This window comes from Trichoderma breve, chromosome 1 (genome assembly GCF_028502605.1).
Source record: "Trichoderma breve strain T069 chromosome 1, whole genome shotgun sequence".
NCBI lineage: Eukaryota > Fungi > Ascomycota > Sordariomycetes > Hypocreales > Hypocreaceae > Trichoderma > Trichoderma breve.
This window is the reverse complement of record NC_079232.1, coordinates 425,381-447,450: the sequence shown is the minus strand read 5'-3', so window position 1 is coordinate 447,450 and position 22,070 is coordinate 425,381. Positions and strand designations below refer to the sequence as shown.

Here is a 22,070-nt window from a genome sequence, read left to right as displayed (position 1 = left end):
GCTTCCTCTGTTGATTGGGTTCTATTAATAAAAATGGGGCACAGGATTCCAAGTGCAGTCCTGCGTCCAGTTGGGTGCTGAGGTAGGATCGCCGACTTCCGAAGCTAGACGGAATCAGAGGCTGCCTCTTGGATGATCCTTCTCGAAAACGAATTCAAGTTTAAAGCCCAGTAGGGGATTAACAAGCTTGGTGATGTCAGTTGGCATTTCCTAGCGCATCTTTGAGAGGCCTGCCGGTGTTGTAACGGCAGACAGGTGATGAGGATGCGTCCAAAGTAGGGGGGTAGCACATAGTATATGCTGCCGATGATCCGATGGTGGTCGCGCTCGGGCAGTATAAGGGCAGCACACCTCCTCTGTCGTAATCTAGCTTTCTGATCGATACTAAGAGTGCGATACCAACGTCTTTTAAAAGCAAAGTATTACATCTTTTCGTCGAGCGCCGTCAAAATGGGCGGAGTTCCATCAATCCCCACCGACCGGACCCGGACCGTGCAGGTCATCGGCGCCGGCTACTCCCGCACCGGCACTGTATCCATGGCCCTGGCCCTGGAAAGGTTGCTGGGAGAGCCGGTGATGCATGGGGGAACGCAGCTGTTTGGCCGAGAAGACGGTTGGTCCAGCCCCTCATGCTTCTTGTGCTCATGCTCACACTCATGGAAACAGCCTATGTCAAGCTATGGTGCGACGCCTTCGCCAACCGCAATAACAAGCCCGTCCTCATGAAGCTCCTGCGCGAGGCCACGGCCGGCTTTGCTGCCGTCACTGATGTTCCCACCAACGCCTTCATTGCCGAACTGGTCGAGCTGTACCCGGATGCCAAGGTGGTGCTCGTGACGCGGGATCCGGATCGATGGTTTAACAGCATGCAGACACTGCTCAAGGACGGCTATGGGTCGATGTCGGTGCTCAAGGCGATTCTGTGGCCATGTCCTGGATGGAGGTGGGCGCCAACATGGTTCAGATACCTACAGATTGTGTGAGTCGAGGCAGTGCGCTTGACTGTTGTTTTTTGTTGATGTTGATATTCGTGGGCAGAGAATCAACCCGTCTTGGACCGGCAATGACTCGAGGTAGGTGTAATTGTGCAATTACGGGCAGTGACTTTGTTGCAACCGTGGTGCTAATCTGGGTAGATTCCATCCTCATTCACAATGAATGGGTCCACAACCATGTTCCTAAAGATCGACTCTTGACCATGGACCTCAAAGAAGGCTGGGAGCCACTGGCCAAGTTTCTCGACAAGCCGGTCCCTAACGAGCCATTTCCTCACGCAAATGATGGTGAGGCTATGCAAAAGTTTGCCAGGGGGGTGTTTCGCACGGCGATGCTGATTTGGCTGGGCATTTTGGGGGGCGTGGGCCTGTTTGCGTGGGTTGGGATGGGAGTTTGGAGGAGGTCCTTGCTGTCGTCGATTTGATGAAGCTGATATTCGCCTATATGTATATGAATGTATGAATGAATGAAGAATGAGTTAAGGTAACGACATGCGTATTGAAAACATCAGCGGTCAGTCATGCAAGTGATGGTGCAAGTGATGGTGCAAGTCGGCAGTCACTTGAAGCGCCGATGGAGTGCGAGTGACTTGCAGTAACAAGGCAGGCAGAGCTGATACGTCACGTGAGACGACATGCCTAACATGGAGCCGTTCGAGGTACAAAAAGCACATGGAATCGATAAGGGATAAGGTGCCATCCATTACGGAACAGCAAATAAAAGAGTTGTTGTTGAAACCATCTGTTTTGCTTTGTTTGTTTTGCATTAAATTGTTTACAATATTCCCGTCCGGTAGCCGGGACATTGATTGACTTCTGCGCTGGTCTGGATCTAGCCAAGCGTCATGTAGCTACGGAGTACATGGTTCAAGCCACTTGTTTTGTGCGTCGATTGTTGATGCCTTTGGGGGCGTAGCCTGGCCGTGTGATTGGCTGGGTTGGAATTAACCGTCAGCATAACACGAGGAGCTTGGATGATGATTACGGAGCGCTGGAAATCATGTTCTAATGCACGTCCAAAGTATCTAAGCAATCAAGGTTCAATCGTCGGCGGAGAAACAGAAAAGGTACTGAGTGAAATAGAGGAAGTTGTATGAGACTCACTCACTCACTCAATCATACACTCATACACACTTACACGTTCACACACCACACTCAACTTATACCGTCAATAGGTTCATCAAATCTCATTTTTTAAATCACCCATCATCAATCGTCATCAGCATCCCCACCCTCTTCTCGCTTATGTACACCCTTGCTGGAATTAAACAAACGCAAAAAATCCCCCATCTCGTCCCGCCCAATTCTGCCATCAAATCTCAGCTCGTCACGTCACGTCACGTCAGTCACGCATCGCCATGCCCCCTTTACGCCCACTAATATGAACTGCCAGCACAGCACAGCACAGGTGCTATGCTCTGCATGCTGACCACTAAAAGGCCGCTGATGCCCAGCGAGAAGCACCTCGGTAGCGCAAATCCATTGGTTCCATTTCCACTCTATTCATATGTTAGGCTTCAATCAATTATCCAGCTCAGTTCGATCAGTTGAGAGCAGCTGATGCCCCGTGCTTTCGCTCACTGTAATCAGGTGGCGGCGCCTCTGTAATTCCGGCCCGAGCCTTTGTTTCCCTTGAGAAGATTAACGCCAGAAATAAATCCCCCAGACCAAGACCCGGACAAACAAACCCCTGCTAGGCCCAATCTGTCTTCCACCATTGCTCTCACCACCCCTCATCCCATCCCATCCCATCCCATCCCAAAGCCAAAGCAACTCAAAACCTCGACATTTTGACTTTGCCCGTTGACCTGGACTGGACCCGTTTCCTTTGTTTCCGCTTCTTCTTCGTTCTCTCTTTTCTTTCTCTCCTTCTTTAATCTTGCTCCTGCGCAACCGCCCGCCCGCTGATCCCCGCGCCGACGTGACCACGAGCTGATTCCAATCCGAAACCCGACGAGCCTTACAAACCAACCAATCCAACCCGCCCTGATTTCAATCTCATTCCGCTCCTTCATTTCGCCGCGCCCCGTCGTCTGCCGTTGTTCTACCGCCCTTCTCTCCCTTTGTTCAGCCTGGATTCATCAACCATCATCGCGGCCCGCTCAGACCAGCTCCACGACGCCGCCGCCGTCGAAACCACGGAGATGGATATTTCTCAGCAGCAAGACTTTCTTCCCCCACACGAAGCCGACATCAGCCAGGGCCCCGACGACACCATGGGCGGCTTCGACGGCGCTTCAGAGGCCGCTTCCAGCAACGGCTTCCACCACCAGCAGAGCCACTCGCTCGACCACAGCCTTGCCGGCAGCCTGAGGCAGGATGAAGAGTCCCCGAGCCGACAGACTCCGCCCGTGTCGGGATCGCTTTCGAGGCCAGCTAGCGGCTTGTCAAACCCGGCACCTCCGCCATACAACGACTATCGGCCAAGCTCAGGCGACCAATCCAACGGCCGGAGCCACGTGGTGATCAAGGTCGGCATGGTTGGCGATGCCCAGATCGGCAAGACGTCGCTCATGGTCAAATACGTGGAGGGAAGCTGGGACGAGGACTACATCCAGACGCTGGGTGTCAATTTCATGGAAAAGACCATTTCCATCCGCAACACCGAAATCACCTTTTCCATCTGGGACTTGGGCGGCCAGCGCGAGTTTGTCAACATGCTGCCGCTGGTTTGCAATGACGCTGTCGCCATCCTCTTCATGTTTGACCTGACGCGCAAGAGCACGCTCAACAGCATCAAGGAGTGGTACCGCCAGGGCCGCGGTTTCAACAAGACGGCAATTCCCGTCTTGGTTGGCACCAAGTACGACCACTTTGTCAACTTTCCAATCCAGGATCAAGAGGAGATTTCCAACCAGGTAGGTTGTTTGTGACGGGAACACATTGCAGGATGATTTGCTGACAAAATGCCAACTTCCAGGCGAGACGATTTGCCAAAGCCATGCGGGCATCACTGATTTTCTCAAGTACAAGCCACAGCATCAACGTACAAAAGGTGTGATTGCTTTTACGCGCTCGTACTTATCTTGCGGGAAGCTAATCTGATTGATAGATATTCAAAATTGTCCTTTCCAAAGCGTTTGATCTCAAGTGCACCATTCCCGAAATCGAAAACGTCGGCGAGCCATTGTTATTATATCAGTCTGTCTGATGATTTATAGCGCTTTGCTCCCACTTCAAGGCTTGACTAGACCCTCCTTTCTCGTTCTTTTCTGGCCAAGTCATTTCTTTACGATAATACATTTTAATGGATGAGTGCTCGCGCAAGCCGTCCGTACAAGCGGCATCAGCAGAATACAAAGCACATGCATTCAGACCAGCGACACAGATGATGGCGGATTACTATTGCCCCCGAGGACGAGAAGACAGCCATTCGCCATGCATAACAAGGACGATGGAACGACGAATCGCATTTGTAACCACCCTTTTGAAGATCGTCCTTTCGCCATCTTTACCTATTGCTTTTATACTCGAATTCCTGCACCCACGGCACCGAGCATCCAGAAACACCACGATAGACTACCTCTGGTGATACAACAACGACGCTCCTCAGCGGTGACCAAACACAAACGGCGTAATAGAGACGCCGTAAGAAGTACACAGAAACATTGAAACATTGAGACCAACAACTGCCTGAGCATTAACTAGTTTGGATTTGGAGGACACTAACACAGGAAATGAGGAAGAGAGAGAGACGGAGGTTACTTGTATTTTTTCCCCATCCTTTTTTTTAACACTTTATTCTTTTTTTTACTCTTTTCTTGTTCTTTTCTTTTTTCACTATCAATTCTACTTTTGAAACAGGGCTCGAGGAAAGGGCACACACACTATACGGAGAACTAGAAGGAAAAAAAACAGGGCTGTGAAAGGCGCCTCTGCTTCTTTTTTTAGACAAGCGCAATGCGAACTTTTTGCGAAAAGAGAACGAGATGGCGAATTGGGGGACATGGCTGGGCCAGTGTTCTGAATCTTACTTTTAGTTAATGTGACAGTCCATGAAATATGCTCATGTTTGATGGTGTGAGATGAATCCTTATCCAGTCTTTGCTTATTCGTTACTCTGATGTGATGATGACTTTAGATGGTGAACTTATATGCTGAACCTACATGATGAACCTACATGATGAACCTACATGGTGAACTTGGGTGGTGAACTTACATACTGTGAACTTGCATGCTGAAGTTTGGCGATTTACGATACCGTGATTATATGGAGCTTGAATGCCAAGCTCTCTACATACCAAGACTTGGTAGTTAATTGTTCCCATTTGTCCCCGTTCCCTGTTTTGTGTATCCCGTACATGCGTTTACCTTAGACGAGCCAAGTGCCTCGACGAGCAAGAAGTGATCTAAATGCAGCCGATGTCCCCTATCACCCTACAGATTCCTGTGCCATGAAGAGGTGAGATGTTCCTTTTTTGGTGCTTTTTTGTTTAGTATGTCTCCTTGCCCCGACCATTCTTCTCACTCTATCCCCCGCGGATACTCGTCGTACCTTCAATAGCCCTGATGGCCAGGGTCGTTCGCAGCCTGTCCCTCAGAGCGGTAACTCTTGGGCCTCGAGCCACCAACGCTCATCCGGGGATTGTCCACGACAGCTCGAATGGTAGCGTCGCTGTCTCTTCCCCAAGTACGCACCGTGGGCGTAGGCGTCTGCGGGAGGTCGATCTCATTACCACGAGCAAGAGGGTGGGAATGGCGCGAGGCAGCTCGCTCAGCGGCGTACTCCATGGGCGGCTCGAGGTCGTACTCGGTAAAGGCAAATCCACCACTGGTTCTGTGGGCAGGAACTCTGGCAACAGTGCCTTCGAGGGGAATCTCCATGCGCTCGTTGTGGTGCTGGTAGCCATACTCGGCAGCGGCAGATGGCCTGGTGCTGACTATGCCTGCACCTGCATCTCTGTGAAGACCGTAGGGGTACTGCTGAGATTGAACCTGAGTCTGACCCTGAGGCTGAGACTGCGAATGGGTGGTGATTCCCCTGAGCGTTTCTTCCGAGTCCGTCGCCCAGTACGCCCAAGCGTCAAAGTCATCATCCACCTCAACAAAGCCGTTGATGATGGCAACGCGACGACCGTGAGAGCCAGAGACGAAGATGGAGCGAAGGCTGTACGCAGGAGCAAGGTTGTTCGGGTTACGACGAGGTGGTTGCTGGTTCTCGGGGCCGCAGCGGATGCAGTCCTTGGGGATGAGTAGGTAGGCGATGCCGATGAGGATGTTGAGAAAGATGAGGACGGCCATGATGATGGCGATGACGAGGTAGACAGTGGAAGGTCTTTGTCCCTCCATGATGAAGCTTGCTTTGAGAGATAGAATCGAAGAGTTTTTGGGTAGTTTGGTTGCTGGGATGATTGTGGTGAAGGCGTGCAAAGTTGCTTCGGGGAGAGGACGAAGCTTGCACAAAAGTTTTGGGAAAGGAGGAAAAAGGGCGAGTACCAAGATTTCTAAAGCATCCGAAGATAAAATGCAAAATTTTCTTCTTTTCGTTTGTCTTCGCTTCTTTCTTTTGACTAAGCAGCACAATCAGTTCTTGCCATCTGGTATTGTCGCCTCTTCAGCTGGCAGCCACCTGGTGAGCTCTTCCTGCCTGTTTTTTCTCTTCTGGTGGCAGCTGCCATCCATTATTCTTTGATATGAGAGTGCTATAATGAAAAGCAACATGATATACAATAATAAATAAAGCAATCTCAAAACGTTACTTGAAACAACTGTATTATCTTGGTTTAATACCGTTTGATGTTTCGATGAGTGAGATATGCAGCATTTTACACTATCTATACGACCCAGGCACAATAATATTTACAAATCCCTCCTTTAGACCTATAGATATTAATCCAAAATCTCTTTATAAACTGCAATATCAACACATATAACCTAAATTCCTATAAAAAACATCATTGATATTAGATCTATTATATAAAAGCCACTGTACTAACCAACTGTGTACACATCCATCTTGAAAGCGCCTCTGCGAATCACCCGCCCCACCACCACCAGCGGCATAACCTTGATTGGCCACGAAATCTCCCGCGGCGCTTCACACCATGAAATCGAAATACGTGTATAGCCCATTTTTTCCACATTTGACAGGAACCGCTTTATTATTAGAACCTCGAAAGTGCATGCGCGCGTGCTTGATATACGTGTATTTCGTGTGCCCACCTTTGACGTCTATTCAACAGTTCAGCTCGTCTCTTGGGTACAGATCTACTCCGGATTTTGCATCTTGGTTTAAATCGTCGCGTAAAATCCACGTCTTGGCCCATGTCTCCGTATCTAGTACGAGGTCCATACCTTTTTGACTTGGCGCTTCTGCTCCCTTAGTGGCGTCGATTAGAGTTGAGCTTGTACAACCATCGCCGACTGCTGCATGCGGCCATCTCCGTCTCCCTTGGCGTATCTCATTTGTTCACATGAAAAAAAAAATTATCTGTATTTTGCTCTGCATTGCACGCCTGCATCAATCCAGTATTTCGTCTGTTGCTCTTCAAGTTCACGTCTTGGCATCATCACATCAATTGCCGACCCGATTCATTGTCAGAAATCAGGCCGTTGCAGCAAGCCCCTTACTGGGGTCAGTGCGCCATGTAACATGTCCGTCATTATCAGCGCCAACTGCAAGAAAAAAAAGAGACCAGTCACAAAAGAATAGGCGAACAAAGAAAATGGAAGAGAAATCCCAAAACGGACAAATCAGGCCATCCACAAGACAGCATCGTGACATTGCAACAATGGAATCACTGCTTGGTTAACTCGTAATGTGTGCTGGCATGTATGCTTTTATGTATCCCTTTATATAGGTAACTGTAAAAAAACAACTTGAACTCGTACTCGAGGTCGGAGCTCATAGACGAGGCACAATTCCATCCAGCGGCCTTTCCTGCGTGTATTTCTACCGTAAATGCGCTCCAAATATTGGGGCTAAAATCCACACAACTCCATTAACGCCCGGCTATGATATGAAATCTCCCTCACTCTGCTATCGCAGGGCCATACATGATTACAATGAACAGTTGAATAAAAGAAGAACAAGAGAAGTGGCGGCACAATGTGACTCGGCGAAGAAAAAAAGAAGTAGAGGGCCTTGGAGATGGGTGGTACTCCAAAGCGGTCGGCATATTGGCCCGGGAGGACCTGCAAGAAAAAAAGGTTCGTACGACGTTTCGTCATCGGAAGCATCACGGAGGAGCATGTTTGCTTTCAGTTCGACTTGTCGCCCCAGAGTGGTGCGCCCAGCGGCTTGCTGATGCCAAAGCCAACACTGACGGCGACTCCCACGACCAGGACGATGATGAGGACCTTGGCAATGATCTTGTTACGCGGGCTCAGGCTGGCCATGCAGGCGCAGTTGTTTCGCTTCACTTTGGTCTGCTGGGCCTGCTTCTCCCAGTGGTCCTTTCCGGGCCACACTTGGCAGTTCTTCTTGGCATCCAGCGTCATGCTTTTTCGGAGGGGCTTGTCAAAGGAGCTGTGAGAGTTGAGAGCTTCAATGTCGGCATCAAAGGGATTGGTGTTCGTCTTGTCGGAGTTTGGGTTGGAGGTGATGCTGGTGACCGAGGTGGCATTGGTCGGCACGGCATAAACGCCCACGGTAGGGGTGAGGGCCTTGTCAGGCACAGAAATTTCGACGGTGACTTCTCTGGTGAGAACAACGCTGGCAGTAGACTGCCTCTTGTCGGGAGTAGCCATGATGATGGTGGTGGTGGTTATGAGGGCAAGGCAAATATGTGACGAGGTGTGGGAAGAATGGCCGAAATCAGATTCTCGTCAGATCAAAAAGAGGCGAGAACAATAGCAAGAAGAGGCAAAACAGAGTGTACAAAAAAGGCTGTCTGGGAGACGGAAGTCAGCATCTTGGATATATGCAAGGGAGAATGTTTGTAGGGGCTGTGCGCAGAGACGAAAATAAAAAAAAAATATGCGTGGGGAGCACCTGACGTTGCCACCACCGGCACATGCAGGCCAACGGGAAGTGCGAATAGAGTGAGGGAAAGAAATCATACCTGTGGGTTGCACGAAGCTTGGAGAATGGAACAATGCAGCTGGTGACAGGTTTGTCAAGTGGCAGGGGGAATCGTATTCGTGTGGCGATGGTAATGTCGAATTTCGAATGAGGGAGCCTTGTGGCGAAGAAAAGAGAAGAGAGAGAGCGGAGAGGAGAGGAGAGTGAAAGAAAAAGAAAGTAGAGAGGAGAGAGGAGAGACGCTGTGGTGCTAAGCAACCACGAGAGAGAGATGAATGCGGTTTACAAGGTTGACATTGGCGAGCTTGGACCTGTTTTGACGATGTGATGCAAGCTGGGTGCTTCAAATGTTTCCAATTGAACGAATATCCAATCAGATAAATGAAGATCGAATTATCTATCCTTGATGAATGAAGGAAGATGAGGATAAAGGGCAATTGGACAGAATCGAGAGACAAAAACCGAGAAGAGGGGGAAAGTCGAGAAGAAGAAGAGAGCAGCCTGATATCGAAAAGAGGGAGGCGAATTGCTTGGAGTTAGACCAGCAGAGAGCGGACAAGGTACTTCTTGGCTTGGGCTAAAGAGGGAAGAAACCTGAAGCTCGAGGCGTTTGCAGCTGGGGGGAGAGAGATTGGCGCTAGCGGGCGCAGGTACCTGGTGCGTGTACTTGATGTACTTGGAGTACCTGGTGCAACTGCCGAAGAGTACGCCGCAAACAGCACAGAGCTGCATACTCTTGTCAAGTAGCATCTGCCTTGTTCGTCAGGTACCCGAGAGACAGGCCCCCAGGTATCTCGCATTGAAAGGCTCATTGCAGAGCTGCCAGGGGACTCGCCAAGGTCCGGCTCAGCGAGATTGCCTCCTCCCGCTCGGGCCACCCAGAGCCTAGAACAGCCCCGGCTAGCTGCGCGCTAGAGCCACTACGGCCGCAAGGTTTAGCGCACTAGCGTCTGCGTGTTAGTGGTCCTGTACTGCTGCAAGCTGCTGCAAGCTGCTGCAGCCGAGACGCAGGGGAAAAATGGATGCCACGAACCTCTGGAATTTGGATCAAATGGCAGGGGTGGCGAATGCCCAGCTTGTTGGGCGAAACGTGGGATTTTCTGCTGGCCAGATGAAGGGGACTGGGACTCGCATGATTTTGGTGGGATTGGGGGCGATGCACTGGATGATTGCTTGCATTTGATATGATATGGCGATATGAGGATGAGGATGAGGATAATCTAGAGTATTACAGCTACAGTGAACAATAGAGGATTGTCTTGCCTCTCTTCATCTTCCATGTCTCAGCATGTCATTTCCAAAAACGGGGATGCGATAGTCTTCTTTGTTCCTTTTTGGCGAGTACGAAAGAGACCACACAGCGACAAGCAACACAATGGAACATACGATTCAATGCCTTGCGTGTCTGTATCGACAGCAAAAAGTCGGTTAACCACTGGAGCATTGGCACATGCAAGCGTCATCAACATGAACCCAACTCACGGAATCAATCATCCTGCAGATTGCACATACGCACTGCAACCGAACCAAACAACAGTCGAGATTCTCCTCCCAAAAGTCATGTCATGCCGTCCCCGCTGATGGACAACGCAGCCGTTGTTCCGCTTGGGGCCATTTGTGGAGAGGCCCCGTCCAGGGATGCTAGTAATGGCTCCGAGTCAATCCCTGGCCACCACGCGTATATGCCCTCCACCCATTGGCCCATTTGTGCATCTGCCATCTGGGTTCGAGCATTATTACGAGTACGAACCGCCGGCGTATCTACGTCCACGTCTCCTTAGTCATGTTGCGCTGAAGGAGGCTTTGACGGTTCTTCAATGGCTCGTTGCATGACTTGGAGCTTGTCGTCGGATGACGGACTGGTGATGCTGCTATGCAGTACACTTAGAAGAGACGGTGTCGTTTTCGGCAAGCTAGTAGCCATTGGCTTCATCATCATCATCTCTCTCCTCTTTATCTCTCTCCATATCGCTTCTCCATTCAGGCTGTCGCTTCTTCCTCTTCCCCTTAACCGAGACACACAATTGACCCCCTTGCAGACGATGAGGATCGCCACCAGCTTAATGACTGCGATGACCGCATCTGCATCCGCATACGAGTCCAGTTCTCATGCTGATACTAACATCATCATATACTACTGATGTCGTTTCCACCACTCCTCGCACTTGTTTCCACCACGCAGCCCAAGAAACCGCCATCTATCTATCTACTCGTATCTATCTATCTGCTCAGGGGCTTATTCTGCCATCCAGCTGCTAGCTTGTCCCTCATCGTTTCAAAACTCATTCCGTGGCGCGTAAGAGTGGCGCCTAGTGGATGCCCAAAGATCCAATCCCCGCGTTTCCATGTGCCACTTTCGGCAGCTTCCAGCCCTCGGGCTCTAGAACAACACACTTGCTCTGGCTAAATCCCTTAGTATCGCACACTATCGATCTCTTGCTGAGATGGCTCTGGAGCCCTGTGGCATTTTAATGTTAGTGGCATGAGTTGCATTGCGCCGTCCATTGTGTAGTACATGTATGTAGTTTTGTGGTGGCAACTCGCAAGTACATACACAGGGTGCGGAGTCTAGAGGCGTTATTTAGTTGAGTTTTGTGTGATGATCCGAATTTGTTTTGATCGAGAAGAAAAATTAGTAATTTCTCATGTCTTATTGGATTATCATTGCGTGTTAAAGATTTTATTTAAATAAAATACGTTCTATATAATGACAGATGCCTAAATCGGTAAACATGCAACTAATATTAGGCGGTCATAGTAGCCGTAATATTGAACCGTAATTGATATCGCATTTGCGCCGCGTGGTATATGTAGTAGACTTGGCAAGAGTAGATCCAGTTACCACAGGATTGAAATCTACCCGAGCAGGCATCGTGGATATAATAGATCTAGATCTAGTAGGTCCGATAAAAGAATAGAAGATCAAGCAGATCTAATATCTCTGCAAATTCATCAACGAAAGAGGTATTAGTCGACATATTAGGCATAGATGCAAAGGTAGAGGTGGTATTCGCAGCAATGTCATATGCCAGACGGGTGAACGCATTGTGAGTTAGATGGATGCATTTGTTAGGGCGGGCAGATAACATTTAGATGCCCACGTACACATTACAACATTGAACCTTTTCGACTGTGGCGGTGAAGTAAGTTTACGGTGAGTTCAAATCCCACCTAATCTCAAAGCAACTTTGGAACTATAAAGGGTCATCTTTGCTGCTCTTTGCGCTCTCGTCTTCTTCTTTCATTGGTATTCGAAAGTGACACCGGACTGACCGCGAGGCGAAGCCAACAAGGCGGGGGACAGAAAAGCCAAGACCGAAAAGATTTTGAACACCCACACGATATATTATACACCAGTTCTTTGAGTATCTGCTACTATATCTATATTTCTCTAGTAACTGCTACTATTGTTATATAGTAAAATTCGGGTGCTGGCTGAACGGCGCTCCCTTACAAAAGCTAACCTACATCTACTAAAATTTCCAGTACAGGAAGTCATGGGCAGCAACCGTCACGGAAAGAAGCGGAAGATCGACAAGTTTAGACAAAAGGGCGAGTCCATCATCGAGGACAGGCTTCAAAGCAAGAAGGCATATCTAGCCCAAACTGAAAAACGCGTCATAAAGCTCAACTATGTACGGCACACTGGAAGCCTCGATCTGGGGGAAGACGAGTACCGGTCCCAGATTAAGCAGTTGGAACGTTTGATCACAGCCTTGAGAGGAGATGTTGTTGTTATCCAAACCTCTCGTCACGAACTCAGCGGTAGACTCATGGATAATATGATTTGGCAACATGACCGTCAGAACACGGATGGGGCCTATCTGGATCTTTTGATCAGTCGCTGCAAGGCACATGATGTAGCAAGGCTGTCTTTGTTTGCTTCAAGAGATCCAAGTGCCCAAGAAAGGTTCCGAAAGAAGGTTTTGAAAGCATACGATACAGTAGATCTGGATACGGCGTGGTGTGTAATCTCTGGCAAATACCTTCCGGCGTCCACTGTGAGGGCAGCCCATATTGTTCGGTACAAAGTGGGCAAGCTTTCTGCGCGCCACCTGTTTGGGCCACTTAGCGACAAAGATGGCCATCTAATGGCAGACAAGAACGGCATCCCAATATACTACAAGTACGAAGCGGCTTTCGACGATGCACGCTTGGTCATCGTACCAGATGGAGACCCACGAAAAGGCTGTTGGAAAGTACATTGCCTTGACGATCCCGATACCCATAAATCGTCTGGATTGGTCCCATTTGGTCGTGAGCTTCATGGGCGCTCGTTGCAGTTCCGGAACGACTTTCGACCCTCTGCTCAATACTTATACTTTGCGTTTTGTATGAGTATATTGAGGAGACAACGGCACGAGGTCCCCGGTTGGTGGCGGGATCACCTTGTTGATGGCGTCGGAAAGGCTTGGGCAACCCCGGGCACGTACTTGTGCACTTCGACTCTTCGTATACTTGCGTACCACGTCGGTCACTTGACCGAAAAGGAGGCGGTCGAATTTGCACCTGGACCAGATGATGAGGATGAAGACGTGGAGATGGAAGATGCCCACGGTTCGAGCTATTAGTCGCAGCCTACCGTAACCAGAATTCGCTCACTCCTGTCGTCTCCAAGGATAAGCGTCTCCCGAGACGCCATAGGCGAGATAACGAGAGATATGAGGAGGTTGAGGAGGTTGAGGAGGATAAGGAGGAGGTTGAGGTTGAGGAGGAGGAGGAGGAGGAGGAGGAGGAGGAGGAGGAGGAGGAGGAGGAGGAGAAGGAGTCATTTATTATTGTGATCTAATTTGTTTTACTGATTATGCGACGAAGGCGATAGATTGAGAAAGACTACATAGATAGCTAATTGAGAAGCCCTTGAGAGTCAATTATAGGCAGCACTATCGACCTCTTGCTGAGATAGCTCTAAAGCCCTGTGACACTTGCTTTTAGTGGCATGAGTTGCCTTGCACCGTTCACTGTTTAGTAGTTCCGTGGTAGCCACTCGCAAGTACACGTATTATACACGTAGGGCCACGACTACTATCCTCTTACGAAGTGCGGAGTCATATATGCGTCGAATTCTACAATATTACATCCAGATGCGAAAGGGCATATTTGGAATGTATCCCCGATGATTCTACAGTACCTAAACACAGGTACTTGGGGGGCTTTATAATCACATGTACATGTAGTTAGGTCCCCCTAGTAATTCCATATCACGGGGGGTCTTTAGACGACCCCTCGTGAGACGTGGAGCTGCCACGGGGATCTGGCTGATGTTGAAGCCCCCCAAGTAGCTGTCATGGCTACTTGCAGAGCTAAAACTGGCTACACTTCGAGTCCGACTTCGTCTTGAACGACGACGACGACGACGACGACGATGATGATTGTTCTCATAATCGTCCAGCTCAAAAAGGTACCCACCAGAGGCTGCTTCCCTCGCTTTGTATTCTTTTCGCCATGCCTTTTCCTCTTCCGCTTCCGTTTCCGTTTCCTCCGTTCCCAACATGCTCTCCATTCCCCTTCGAAGCATTCCCCCTCGATGCATTTCCCTTTCCCCTTCTTCTTCCCTTTTCAGTACCTTTTTCATTCTGTCTAACCTTTCTCTGTCTAACCTTTCTCTTTCTCTTTCCCTCTCTTCTTCTTCTTTCCATGCCCGTAGGCCCATGTCGAGACCATATGAGCTAACCTTGGTCCCATGTGGTATGTCTTCTCTGAGTGCCACCCAGCGAGCCCACGTTGCTCCATCTTTCAAGCGCTCCATAAAAGGCCGTAGATCAGCTCCTTGTTCATCAGCCAGCAAAGCATGTGTGAATAGCTTAAATAGGGCATATGAGAGCAGCGCCGGATCATCTTCCAGAATTCGCTGTTGACTCATTCGAGAAAGGTCGGAGAGGGATACCCAAGGAGAACAGCCCGGAGATGTCCATTTAGCAGAAGAAACACCGTCGTCCTTTGCGAACCATTCAACAATCTTCGCGCTAGGATTGAAGACCAACGATTTCAGCATCTCAGATTCAGAAATGACCTCTTCCTTTGCTCTTGGTCTCTCATTTAACAGCCGGTGATCTTTGTCGGATATAGAATCATGAAAATCTGCATAATCGACATCGGCTAAAGAATTAGCAATGAGTTGACCGTCGTTAGACATATTCAACTGAGTTTGAGGGAGGCACTCAAGCAATATACCCTCCCCAGAGGATGCACTTTTAACCCAACTGCCTGTAGTACTCGATGACCCCCCATCTCTCAGGTTGACTATGTGTGTGGCTGCATAAATTCGTGCCTGAACAAGTGCATCCAATTCCTTAATGTTGAGGTAATCTAGACATGTCGCCATTATGGAGAGATGACCATTACCAATTTGATTGAGCCGTAGGCCCGGATCCAACACTATGAATCCGTCACCCTTCAGGAAGAATTCGCGCACGGATTCATGTATAACTTGGACGATCCTAGTATCTCCATGTTCGAGATCAAGAGATCCCGCTCCTGCATGGATCGATACATCTTCAATTATACCCTCTTGCGAATCACCTGCATAGACTCTATTGACTTCAACCAAGCCTCTAGATATCCTTCGAATTTGCTTCTCAAGCTGCTCATCGTTTTCGATGAAATTGTCGGATTGGTGCCAATCACTAAGTGACTTGAGCAGGGGCTGTCGAATGAAAGCCAGTATGTGACGCCACTCGTGAAGACGGAGTGGTTTCGTGGCCAGAATAGCCCATTGAAAGAACTTGACAGTTAATTCTTTTTCGTGAGATTCAAGGGTAGAGAATGTGTCGGAAAACAAAGTTTCGAGTTCTTCTGGTACGTCCGCGATCAGTCTGGCCAAGTATGGCATTCCTTTGCCATCGTCCCAGCTTTTAAGCACATCCTCCACAACCAAGACAGCCCAAAGAAATACGCCATCCGTCTTGCTCAGAATGTTTTTTATCAACAGCTCCCATTTCGGCTTTTGGGTAGAAATGCAGATTTGGAATTTGCGATTCACATATGTCGCAATATCATCATGGTTGTGCTGTTCAACGACTATTTCCGGACAGTCGCATAGGGTGATTGTAGGAAAGTGCCTGCTGGATAGACAGACTTTGAGATCCACTCCCCTTTCATAAGCAGAGTTGGTTATTTCTCGCCAGAAGTATGCAATTGACCGTATGCTAGACTCATCACACTCATCCAAAGCATCAATGAAGATGATCGTCGTCTTTGACAGGTTAAGCAGGACTGATGTAAGGAGAGATTTAAGTTCTGTTTCTGTCCAAATGGACATCTCTGCCCCTGTACCTTCTCTCTTGAGTTTATTCTTTTCGTCCCAGAATTCGTGGAAATACCGGAGATTTTTTCTGTCTCCAGAAAGAAGTTGGTATAACAAGGACTGGAATAGACCATGAGTTGAGTGCTCAAGCATATCTCCCTTGGCACTGAAAAAGAAAGCAGCGGTACAGTGATTTGATTCGACTTGCTCCAGCGTGGCCCGACGGAAAGCTTCCTTCATGAGAGTCGATTTACCTGCGCCGGGTTTTCCCTTCAACCAAAGAAGGCCATTGCTCTCCTGTCTAGTTCTGCCGCTCAACCAGTCTCGATATAAATCAAGATTGAATAGCCAAGAACAAGTCTGTTCGGCCGGCCGTTCCAGACTTTGGTACCGAGTATTAATAGTAGGAAACCACAGAGACATGAGGCAAGCCTCATACACATCGGGCGTTCCTTTCGAAGAGGTGGCACTCAGTATTGACCTAATATTTCGCCGCACTCTCCGCACCGCTAGGGAATCGATCGTCTTAAGCCTCAGAATTGAGTGATACATAGAACGAAGCTCTCCAGCTACCTTATAGTAATTTGGGTCGTCTTTCCCTGAGTAACGACACATTTCCATATGATTGGCTTGCAACGTCTCGGCACGTTCACGAGAATCTCCAATCAACGATGAGTGATCGGGAACCACCTTTTTCTTGAGCTTTGCCAGACTGAGGCCTTCTTGGAAGGTCTTGACTCGAAAGTCATATTTTTGCCACAGTGTGGAAAAGTCTTCTTGCGCTCGTAATAAATCTGTTGTCTTTAATCCCAGGGCATCGAGAATGACAGGCGTTGTCTCCATGCCAAACGAGCTGACGAGAGACCGCACCACTTCGCCGAGTGCTGCAACACCCTGACTACCGCGGTGCGGTGTGCCAAGAAAAACTATCGTTGCAGTTGACTCGACGATATTTTTAAGCTCAGTTTCGGAGGATGAAGATGATCTCACAAGCATCTTGAAGGACAGTTTAGAAATTGCTATCCGCACCTAGGGTCTAGGGCAGACCTACCTCTTTGACAACAATCCCCCCCAGGCTGTGAGCAACGAAAACCAGTGGACGGTTTAGATTTTTATGCCTTTCTCTGTGCAAAGAAAATAAAAGATCTTTGCTGTGCGAGAGAATGCTGTTATGGTTTATCGCACCGGCTCTATACTTTGTAACCTTGCTATCATAGCCGAATGTGAGAATGCGCGAACTGGGACATTCGTTGGGAAGCAAATCGGCAGGCCAGAATACGGGCTTATGATGGCTGTCATTTTCTTCAGGAAGTGTAGTAGTGCTTGATTGCGCGCAGTCCGTCGGTGGAGTATTTGACGATTTCCAGAGCATACGGCGGATTCTGCTTATCCTCCCTTCTCTTTCGCCTGTTGACGTTGACGGTTCGAGTATATCGGGGGTCTTGGAACGATAAGTCCATGTTTTAGACGGATGTCCCTGCAAGCCGTGGACGAATACAATGCTGCCAGAGACAAGATCAATTAGCCTTGTGCCTGTTCTACTACATACTGAAAAAGCATTATACAGACGCACTCGACGACTGGCGGAGAGTTCTCAGCTTCGTAGACAACTGATAGCCCTGTGTCCAAAATAATATTCGACATGTCCTATTTTCAATACAACCTTCTTTGCAAAGATAGTTAAATGCGAAAGATTAACGGTTTGAGAATATTAGGCTGGGGAATTCAACGAGGCAGATCACCTAGGCAGACGGGCCTAAGCTGAGGTAAGTATGCATGCATGTGGCTATGTTGGTTTTTGGTCCAGGGTGGCGAAGCCCAACCCGCGATGTGATAACCTAGAATCTTATTGGAGAGGATATTCGGGCATCATTGTTACAACAACCGTGCGTTAGAGTCGCCTAGGTATGTTACCGAGTTTATTTTAAAAGCAAATTTGCAAAGGGAGTCGTGACCTTTGTTCTACCATCAGGTCATACAATATTCGTTGTTTAACTAGGCCAATCTGTAGCAAACCTTTGATCTACCTTCGCAGTACTCGCCTTAGGTGCATGCACCCCATATAGCACACGCACAGCAACCAAATCAGGTACAGCCGACAGACCCAGATGTATTTGGTCCATGAACGGCACTTCTTTGCAAGAAAGTCCGCTCATTGCGAACCTAATTAAGTATTGAGAGATGAAATTCCAGGTACGAAACCTTAGTGGTTGCCATTTCGTCCTACCAATTTATGTAGGTACATTGCAGATAAGATATCAACGGTGTGTTGTGCCAAGAGCATACCTGTATCATGGCGACTTCCTCGTTGTAATCTCCAAACCTCGCTTTGTCATCGTGCCTCCCAATCTTCCTTCCTCTTGCTTGTGCCCATGGTTTCTTCTTTTTTCTACTTTGTTGATTCTTCACTGCTTCTTTCTCTTCTTCTACATCACCATAACATCACCGCCATCAGCTTTACAGACCCAACCAACATTCATTCCAACCAGCTGCAGTTCCTCTCTATATGGCCATTCGAGCTGCCTTTGCTGCCATCTTTTGCATCAATTTCTTCCTCCCACAAGCACATTCTCTGCTCAGCCGCCCTTGGCCAATTTCTCGACTATGAATCAATTGCCATCACGCAGCCATGTGTCACTGCTCGACATCTGAAGATGCAGAACTTAGCCTCCTGCGTTTCTCGCTATGCTTGCCAGGTGCTAATGGTATCCCCAAACCCAGAACATCCGGGGACCAACAAGTGGCGTGGCTCGCGAGCCCTGCCAGTCTAGACGCTGATCCATCGACACCCGAAGACTCTGGTTGGATTTGCGGCATGTATGCTCGAGCCTGGGCTCGGTTGGAAATGGCCATCTATGGCCAAGATGTGGAGGATGATCAAGAGATTGCCTTTTGTTACGGAGATGCTGTTACTTTTGCCGCTTGCATACCTTGTATGTCGCCTCTTCGCCATGTAAACACATATCCAGCCATCGCTAACAACGTGTATAGTCTATGGTTTCACTATTGGATCACTGCAATATGCCGTCCGCAGCTACTTTGGGCTTGAAGGAACCCGGAGACAAGATTTTAGCGATGGCTGCTGCTTTCCACGCGATACAATTCTGAGGAACGAGCAAGAGATTATCCTTCGTGAGAGGCTCCGCAGGGCCCCGGAGGAGAAGCCGCAGCCACCATATGGCTGCTATGATCAAATGCTCTACCAATCCCAGACAGAACAGCAGCAGCAGCAGCAGCAGCAGCAGCGTGCTGTCCGAGGAGATCAAGCCCAGGTCCCTGCCAGCGAAAACAAGACGGCAGCCACGAATGCCAACGTCAAACCCTCACCAGCCAAGGTACACTCTGTGCATGAGGATGTTCGCCAGCCCGCTCAAACCAATCGACGAGCTCCGCACACTCTGGAAGAGGATCTCGCCACTCCGGCCAAGGCAAAACGACAGGAGCACATTCTTCATGACGACGCCGAGACAGCAACTCCCACGAAACCGGTGCCCCACGAATTGGGCGCAACATCGTTGAAGGCTGGGCAGTGAAAAAAACTGAGTACGTGATGTTGTTCCAAACGACAGCACCGGGTTGCAAATGGATCAAGTGAATTCGGTGGTGAAGATTATTCGCCTATGTACACCCTCTCACACCACATTGGTCCTAACGTTGACTCGACCTCGATAGAATTACAAGTAGCTTGATAACAGAACATCTTTATCCAAATATGCACACAGTTCCGTAAAAGCCTGATTCAACCATTAATAACTCCTTTTTGCTATTAGCTCATAGCCTCTATTGACACTAATCCAATATGCAGTTTCAGCGAAGTAAGATTTCAATCACTTCTTCTTCTCGACCCTCGACAGCCTCTCCCTTCATGACACCATAGACAAAACATTCGCTGTGGAAGGTCAAACTCGGATCTGGCTCTTCATCAGACGCTTTTAGCAGAGCATTCAGGATTACCGGCACCCTACATCCGCCAATAATCCAAAGTTCCTGACCTGGCTTAACATTTCGGGGGCCAAGCCCAATATGTCTATCCTCGGTGATGAAGATGGCCTGTGACCGAACCATTTTATTTACCCATTCGTTGGGGTTGTCCTCATCGTCTGATCCATCTGGCGATAGGCTGCCTGTGATGAGGCCCAGGAATGCCGTCAATCCGCCGTCAGAGAGCTTGTCTGGGAACTGCTCGTGATACCTTGACAAGAGTTTACCCCATCGGTTGCCGTATGAGCGGAAGATGGAAGCAACTGAGCCCTCGCCGGGTATATCCTCGCCAGCTGCAATCTCTTCCACCAGAGCGACACGGCTGAGCTTCAGGCCGCAGATGCGAAGGGCAGAGTTGTTATCCTCGACTCTGAGGCCCTCGCCGACACCGAACATACCGCGGTCTGCTTCAAAGCCGCCCCAGTGCCACCAGTGGTGGTGGTCCCAGAAGTTGCACTTGCTGCGTCTGGCTTCGTCCTTGACGCCGCTCCAGTCGACGGCCCACGAGGCAAGGCCTGGGATATCGGTTCCTTCGCCGCCGCGGCCGATCAGGGGCTGCAGGTCGGTGCTCATGCCGATGAGGTCGATTGTCACGGTGTGGTAGAGCGTGCGCACGTCGACTTCGTAGTTGCACATTTTAACCGAGGGGAGAGAGACGTCTTGACGAAAACCGAGGACGCCGTAGACTTTATCGCGGGGATCTGTTGCGGAGCGGAAGCGCCAGCGCCAGAGGAGCTGGAAGAGCTCTTCTTCGCGGGAGGCGCTGAGGCCGCGGAGGGAGCCTTGGAGGTCGAAGAGGCAGCCGTTGTCCCAGAACTCGTGGTGGATTGCCGGAGCCGTGTCGTTGAAGAAGCTCTCTGAGGCTTTGTCCAGGACGGCCCAGGGGATTTCGCAGGGGCCCCAGTAGATGGTGGCTGTTGGGGGGAGGATTGCTTCCTGGACGGTCCAGATGCGGCTCCACCAAGATACGTTGAGGACGGCCTTCAAGGCGGCTGCGACGGTGATTCTTTTCTGTTCGTCGTTTAGCCAGGGGGGAGGGTCTTGGTCGCCTGCGATCCAGGAGAGGGTGTCGAGGGCTGCTTGGGCGTCGGTCTGAGAAATGTCGCCCAGGGAGCCGAGCCAGATGGCGCCTTGCTTGCACTTGTTGTAGATGCGGCCCATCATGGAGACTTGCAGCGACTTTTCGAGATTGTCCGTCTGGTTGATGCACAAAGCATCGGCCCAGACATGCCTTGGTTGATCGGGGAGCCGCAGTCGCCGGAGGGCATCGGCTAGTGAGGGCGTGACTCCGACATTGTTGTCTCCGAAGAAGATGTCTTCATGGGAGTCGATATTGTCGGTTCCCCAGGCGTAAGAAAGGGCTTCATAGGGGAAGTCGAGGTCGTCGAGGGTTGCTACGTGGAATTTGCAGCGTAGGGGGGAGTCTGGAGGGCCGGGCTTGATCTGGAGAGTGCGGATTTCTGATTTGAGGGAGTTGATTGCGGGGAGGACTTGGTCGTGCCAGGAGACTTTTTTCGCCATGATTGTTTAGTCTTGGCTCGATGATATTCTACTGTGACTCTCTTCTATCTCATTCTCTCTATTTGGAGTTTAACAGTTAATCAAGCTTGAAGAATCGGTGTAAATATCGTTGCCTGGAGAGATGTGCCCCGCCGATATAAAACAGGTCGGTTGCCATTGCAGGAATTGAGCATCAGGATGCAATGTCAGATATAAGCACGGAATTAGTTAGCGAGGACAAGGAAGCGATGAGCGTTTCTCATGCGGCCAGCGTGGTGCAAAAATAGAAGGCTTTGTCGTGTGATTGCTCAGGGCCGGGGAAAATGGGATTTTAGTCTCCCGCTAAGCATAATGTAATGCTCTTTTTTGATGGTGGGACCCTGGT

The 22,070-nt window shown here is 49.5% G+C and overlaps 8 protein-coding genes across 8 annotated transcripts; 4 read left to right on the top strand and 4 right to left on the bottom strand.

The window, feature by feature from the left end:
- Positions 1-450: 450 nt before the first annotated feature.
- Positions 451-1,420, top strand: T069G_00158 (sulfotransferase family domain-containing protein; the record flags this gene model as incomplete). The annotated part of the gene is made up of 4 exons (XM_056167368.1): positions 451-613; positions 667-979; positions 1,039-1,073; positions 1,137-1,420. 4 exons carry the CDS (start codon positions 451-453, stop codon positions 1,418-1,420), a joined length of 795 nt encoding a protein of 264 aa, XP_056032684.1.
- Positions 1,421-3,139: 1,719 nt separating this feature from the next.
- T069G_00157 (ras family domain-containing protein) lies at positions 3,140-4,146 on the top strand (the record flags this gene model as incomplete). Its single annotated transcript, XM_056167367.1, has 3 exons — positions 3,140-3,853; positions 3,916-3,990; positions 4,048-4,146. The coding sequence occupies 3 exons, from the start codon at positions 3,140-3,142 to the stop codon at positions 4,144-4,146; spliced, it is 888 nt and encodes a 295-aa protein (XP_056032683.1).
- A 1,346-nt stretch (positions 4,147-5,492) lies between these two features.
- T069G_00156 (uncharacterized protein) lies at positions 5,493-6,284 on the bottom strand (the record flags this gene model as incomplete). Its single annotated transcript, XM_056167366.1, has 1 exon — positions 5,493-6,284. The coding sequence occupies one exon, from the start codon at positions 6,282-6,284 to the stop codon at positions 5,493-5,495; it is 792 nt and encodes a 263-aa protein (XP_056032682.1).
- A 1,911-nt stretch (positions 6,285-8,195) lies between these two features.
- On the bottom strand, positions 8,196-8,684 carry T069G_00155 (uncharacterized protein; the record flags this gene model as incomplete). The annotated part of the gene is made up of 1 exon (XM_056167365.1): positions 8,196-8,684. One exon carries the CDS (start codon positions 8,682-8,684, stop codon positions 8,196-8,198), a length of 489 nt encoding a protein of 162 aa, XP_056032681.1.
- A 3,771-nt stretch (positions 8,685-12,455) lies between these two features.
- T069G_00154 (uncharacterized protein) lies at positions 12,456-13,747 on the top strand (the record flags this gene model as incomplete). The annotated part of the gene is made up of 2 exons (XM_056167364.1): positions 12,456-13,290; positions 13,530-13,747. 2 exons carry the CDS (start codon positions 12,456-12,458, stop codon positions 13,745-13,747), a joined length of 1,053 nt encoding a protein of 350 aa, XP_056032680.1.
- A 524-nt stretch (positions 13,748-14,271) lies between these two features.
- T069G_00153 (NACHT domain-containing protein) lies at positions 14,272-17,848 on the bottom strand (the record flags this gene model as incomplete). Its single annotated transcript, XM_056167363.1, has 11 exons — positions 14,272-14,407; positions 14,559-15,057; positions 15,352-15,405; positions 15,481-15,604; positions 15,821-16,173; positions 16,234-16,636; positions 16,778-17,200; positions 17,256-17,280; positions 17,401-17,506; positions 17,654-17,706; positions 17,778-17,848. The coding sequence occupies 11 exons, from the start codon at positions 17,846-17,848 to the stop codon at positions 14,272-14,274; spliced, it is 2,247 nt and encodes a 748-aa protein (XP_056032679.1).
- Positions 17,849-18,833: 985 nt separating this feature from the next.
- T069G_00152 (uncharacterized protein) lies at positions 18,834-19,737 on the top strand (the record flags this gene model as incomplete). The annotated part of the gene is made up of 2 exons (XM_056167362.1): positions 18,834-19,137; positions 19,196-19,737. 2 exons carry the CDS (start codon positions 18,834-18,836, stop codon positions 19,735-19,737), a joined length of 846 nt encoding a protein of 281 aa, XP_056032678.1.
- Positions 19,738-20,011: 274 nt separating this feature from the next.
- T069G_00151 (heterokaryon incompatibility protein (HET) domain-containing protein) lies at positions 20,012-21,706 on the bottom strand (the record flags this gene model as incomplete). The annotated part of the gene is made up of 1 exon (XM_056167361.1): positions 20,012-21,706. One exon carries the CDS (start codon positions 21,704-21,706, stop codon positions 20,012-20,014), a length of 1,695 nt encoding a protein of 564 aa, XP_056032677.1.
- Between the last annotated feature and the right edge of the window lie 364 nt (positions 21,707-22,070).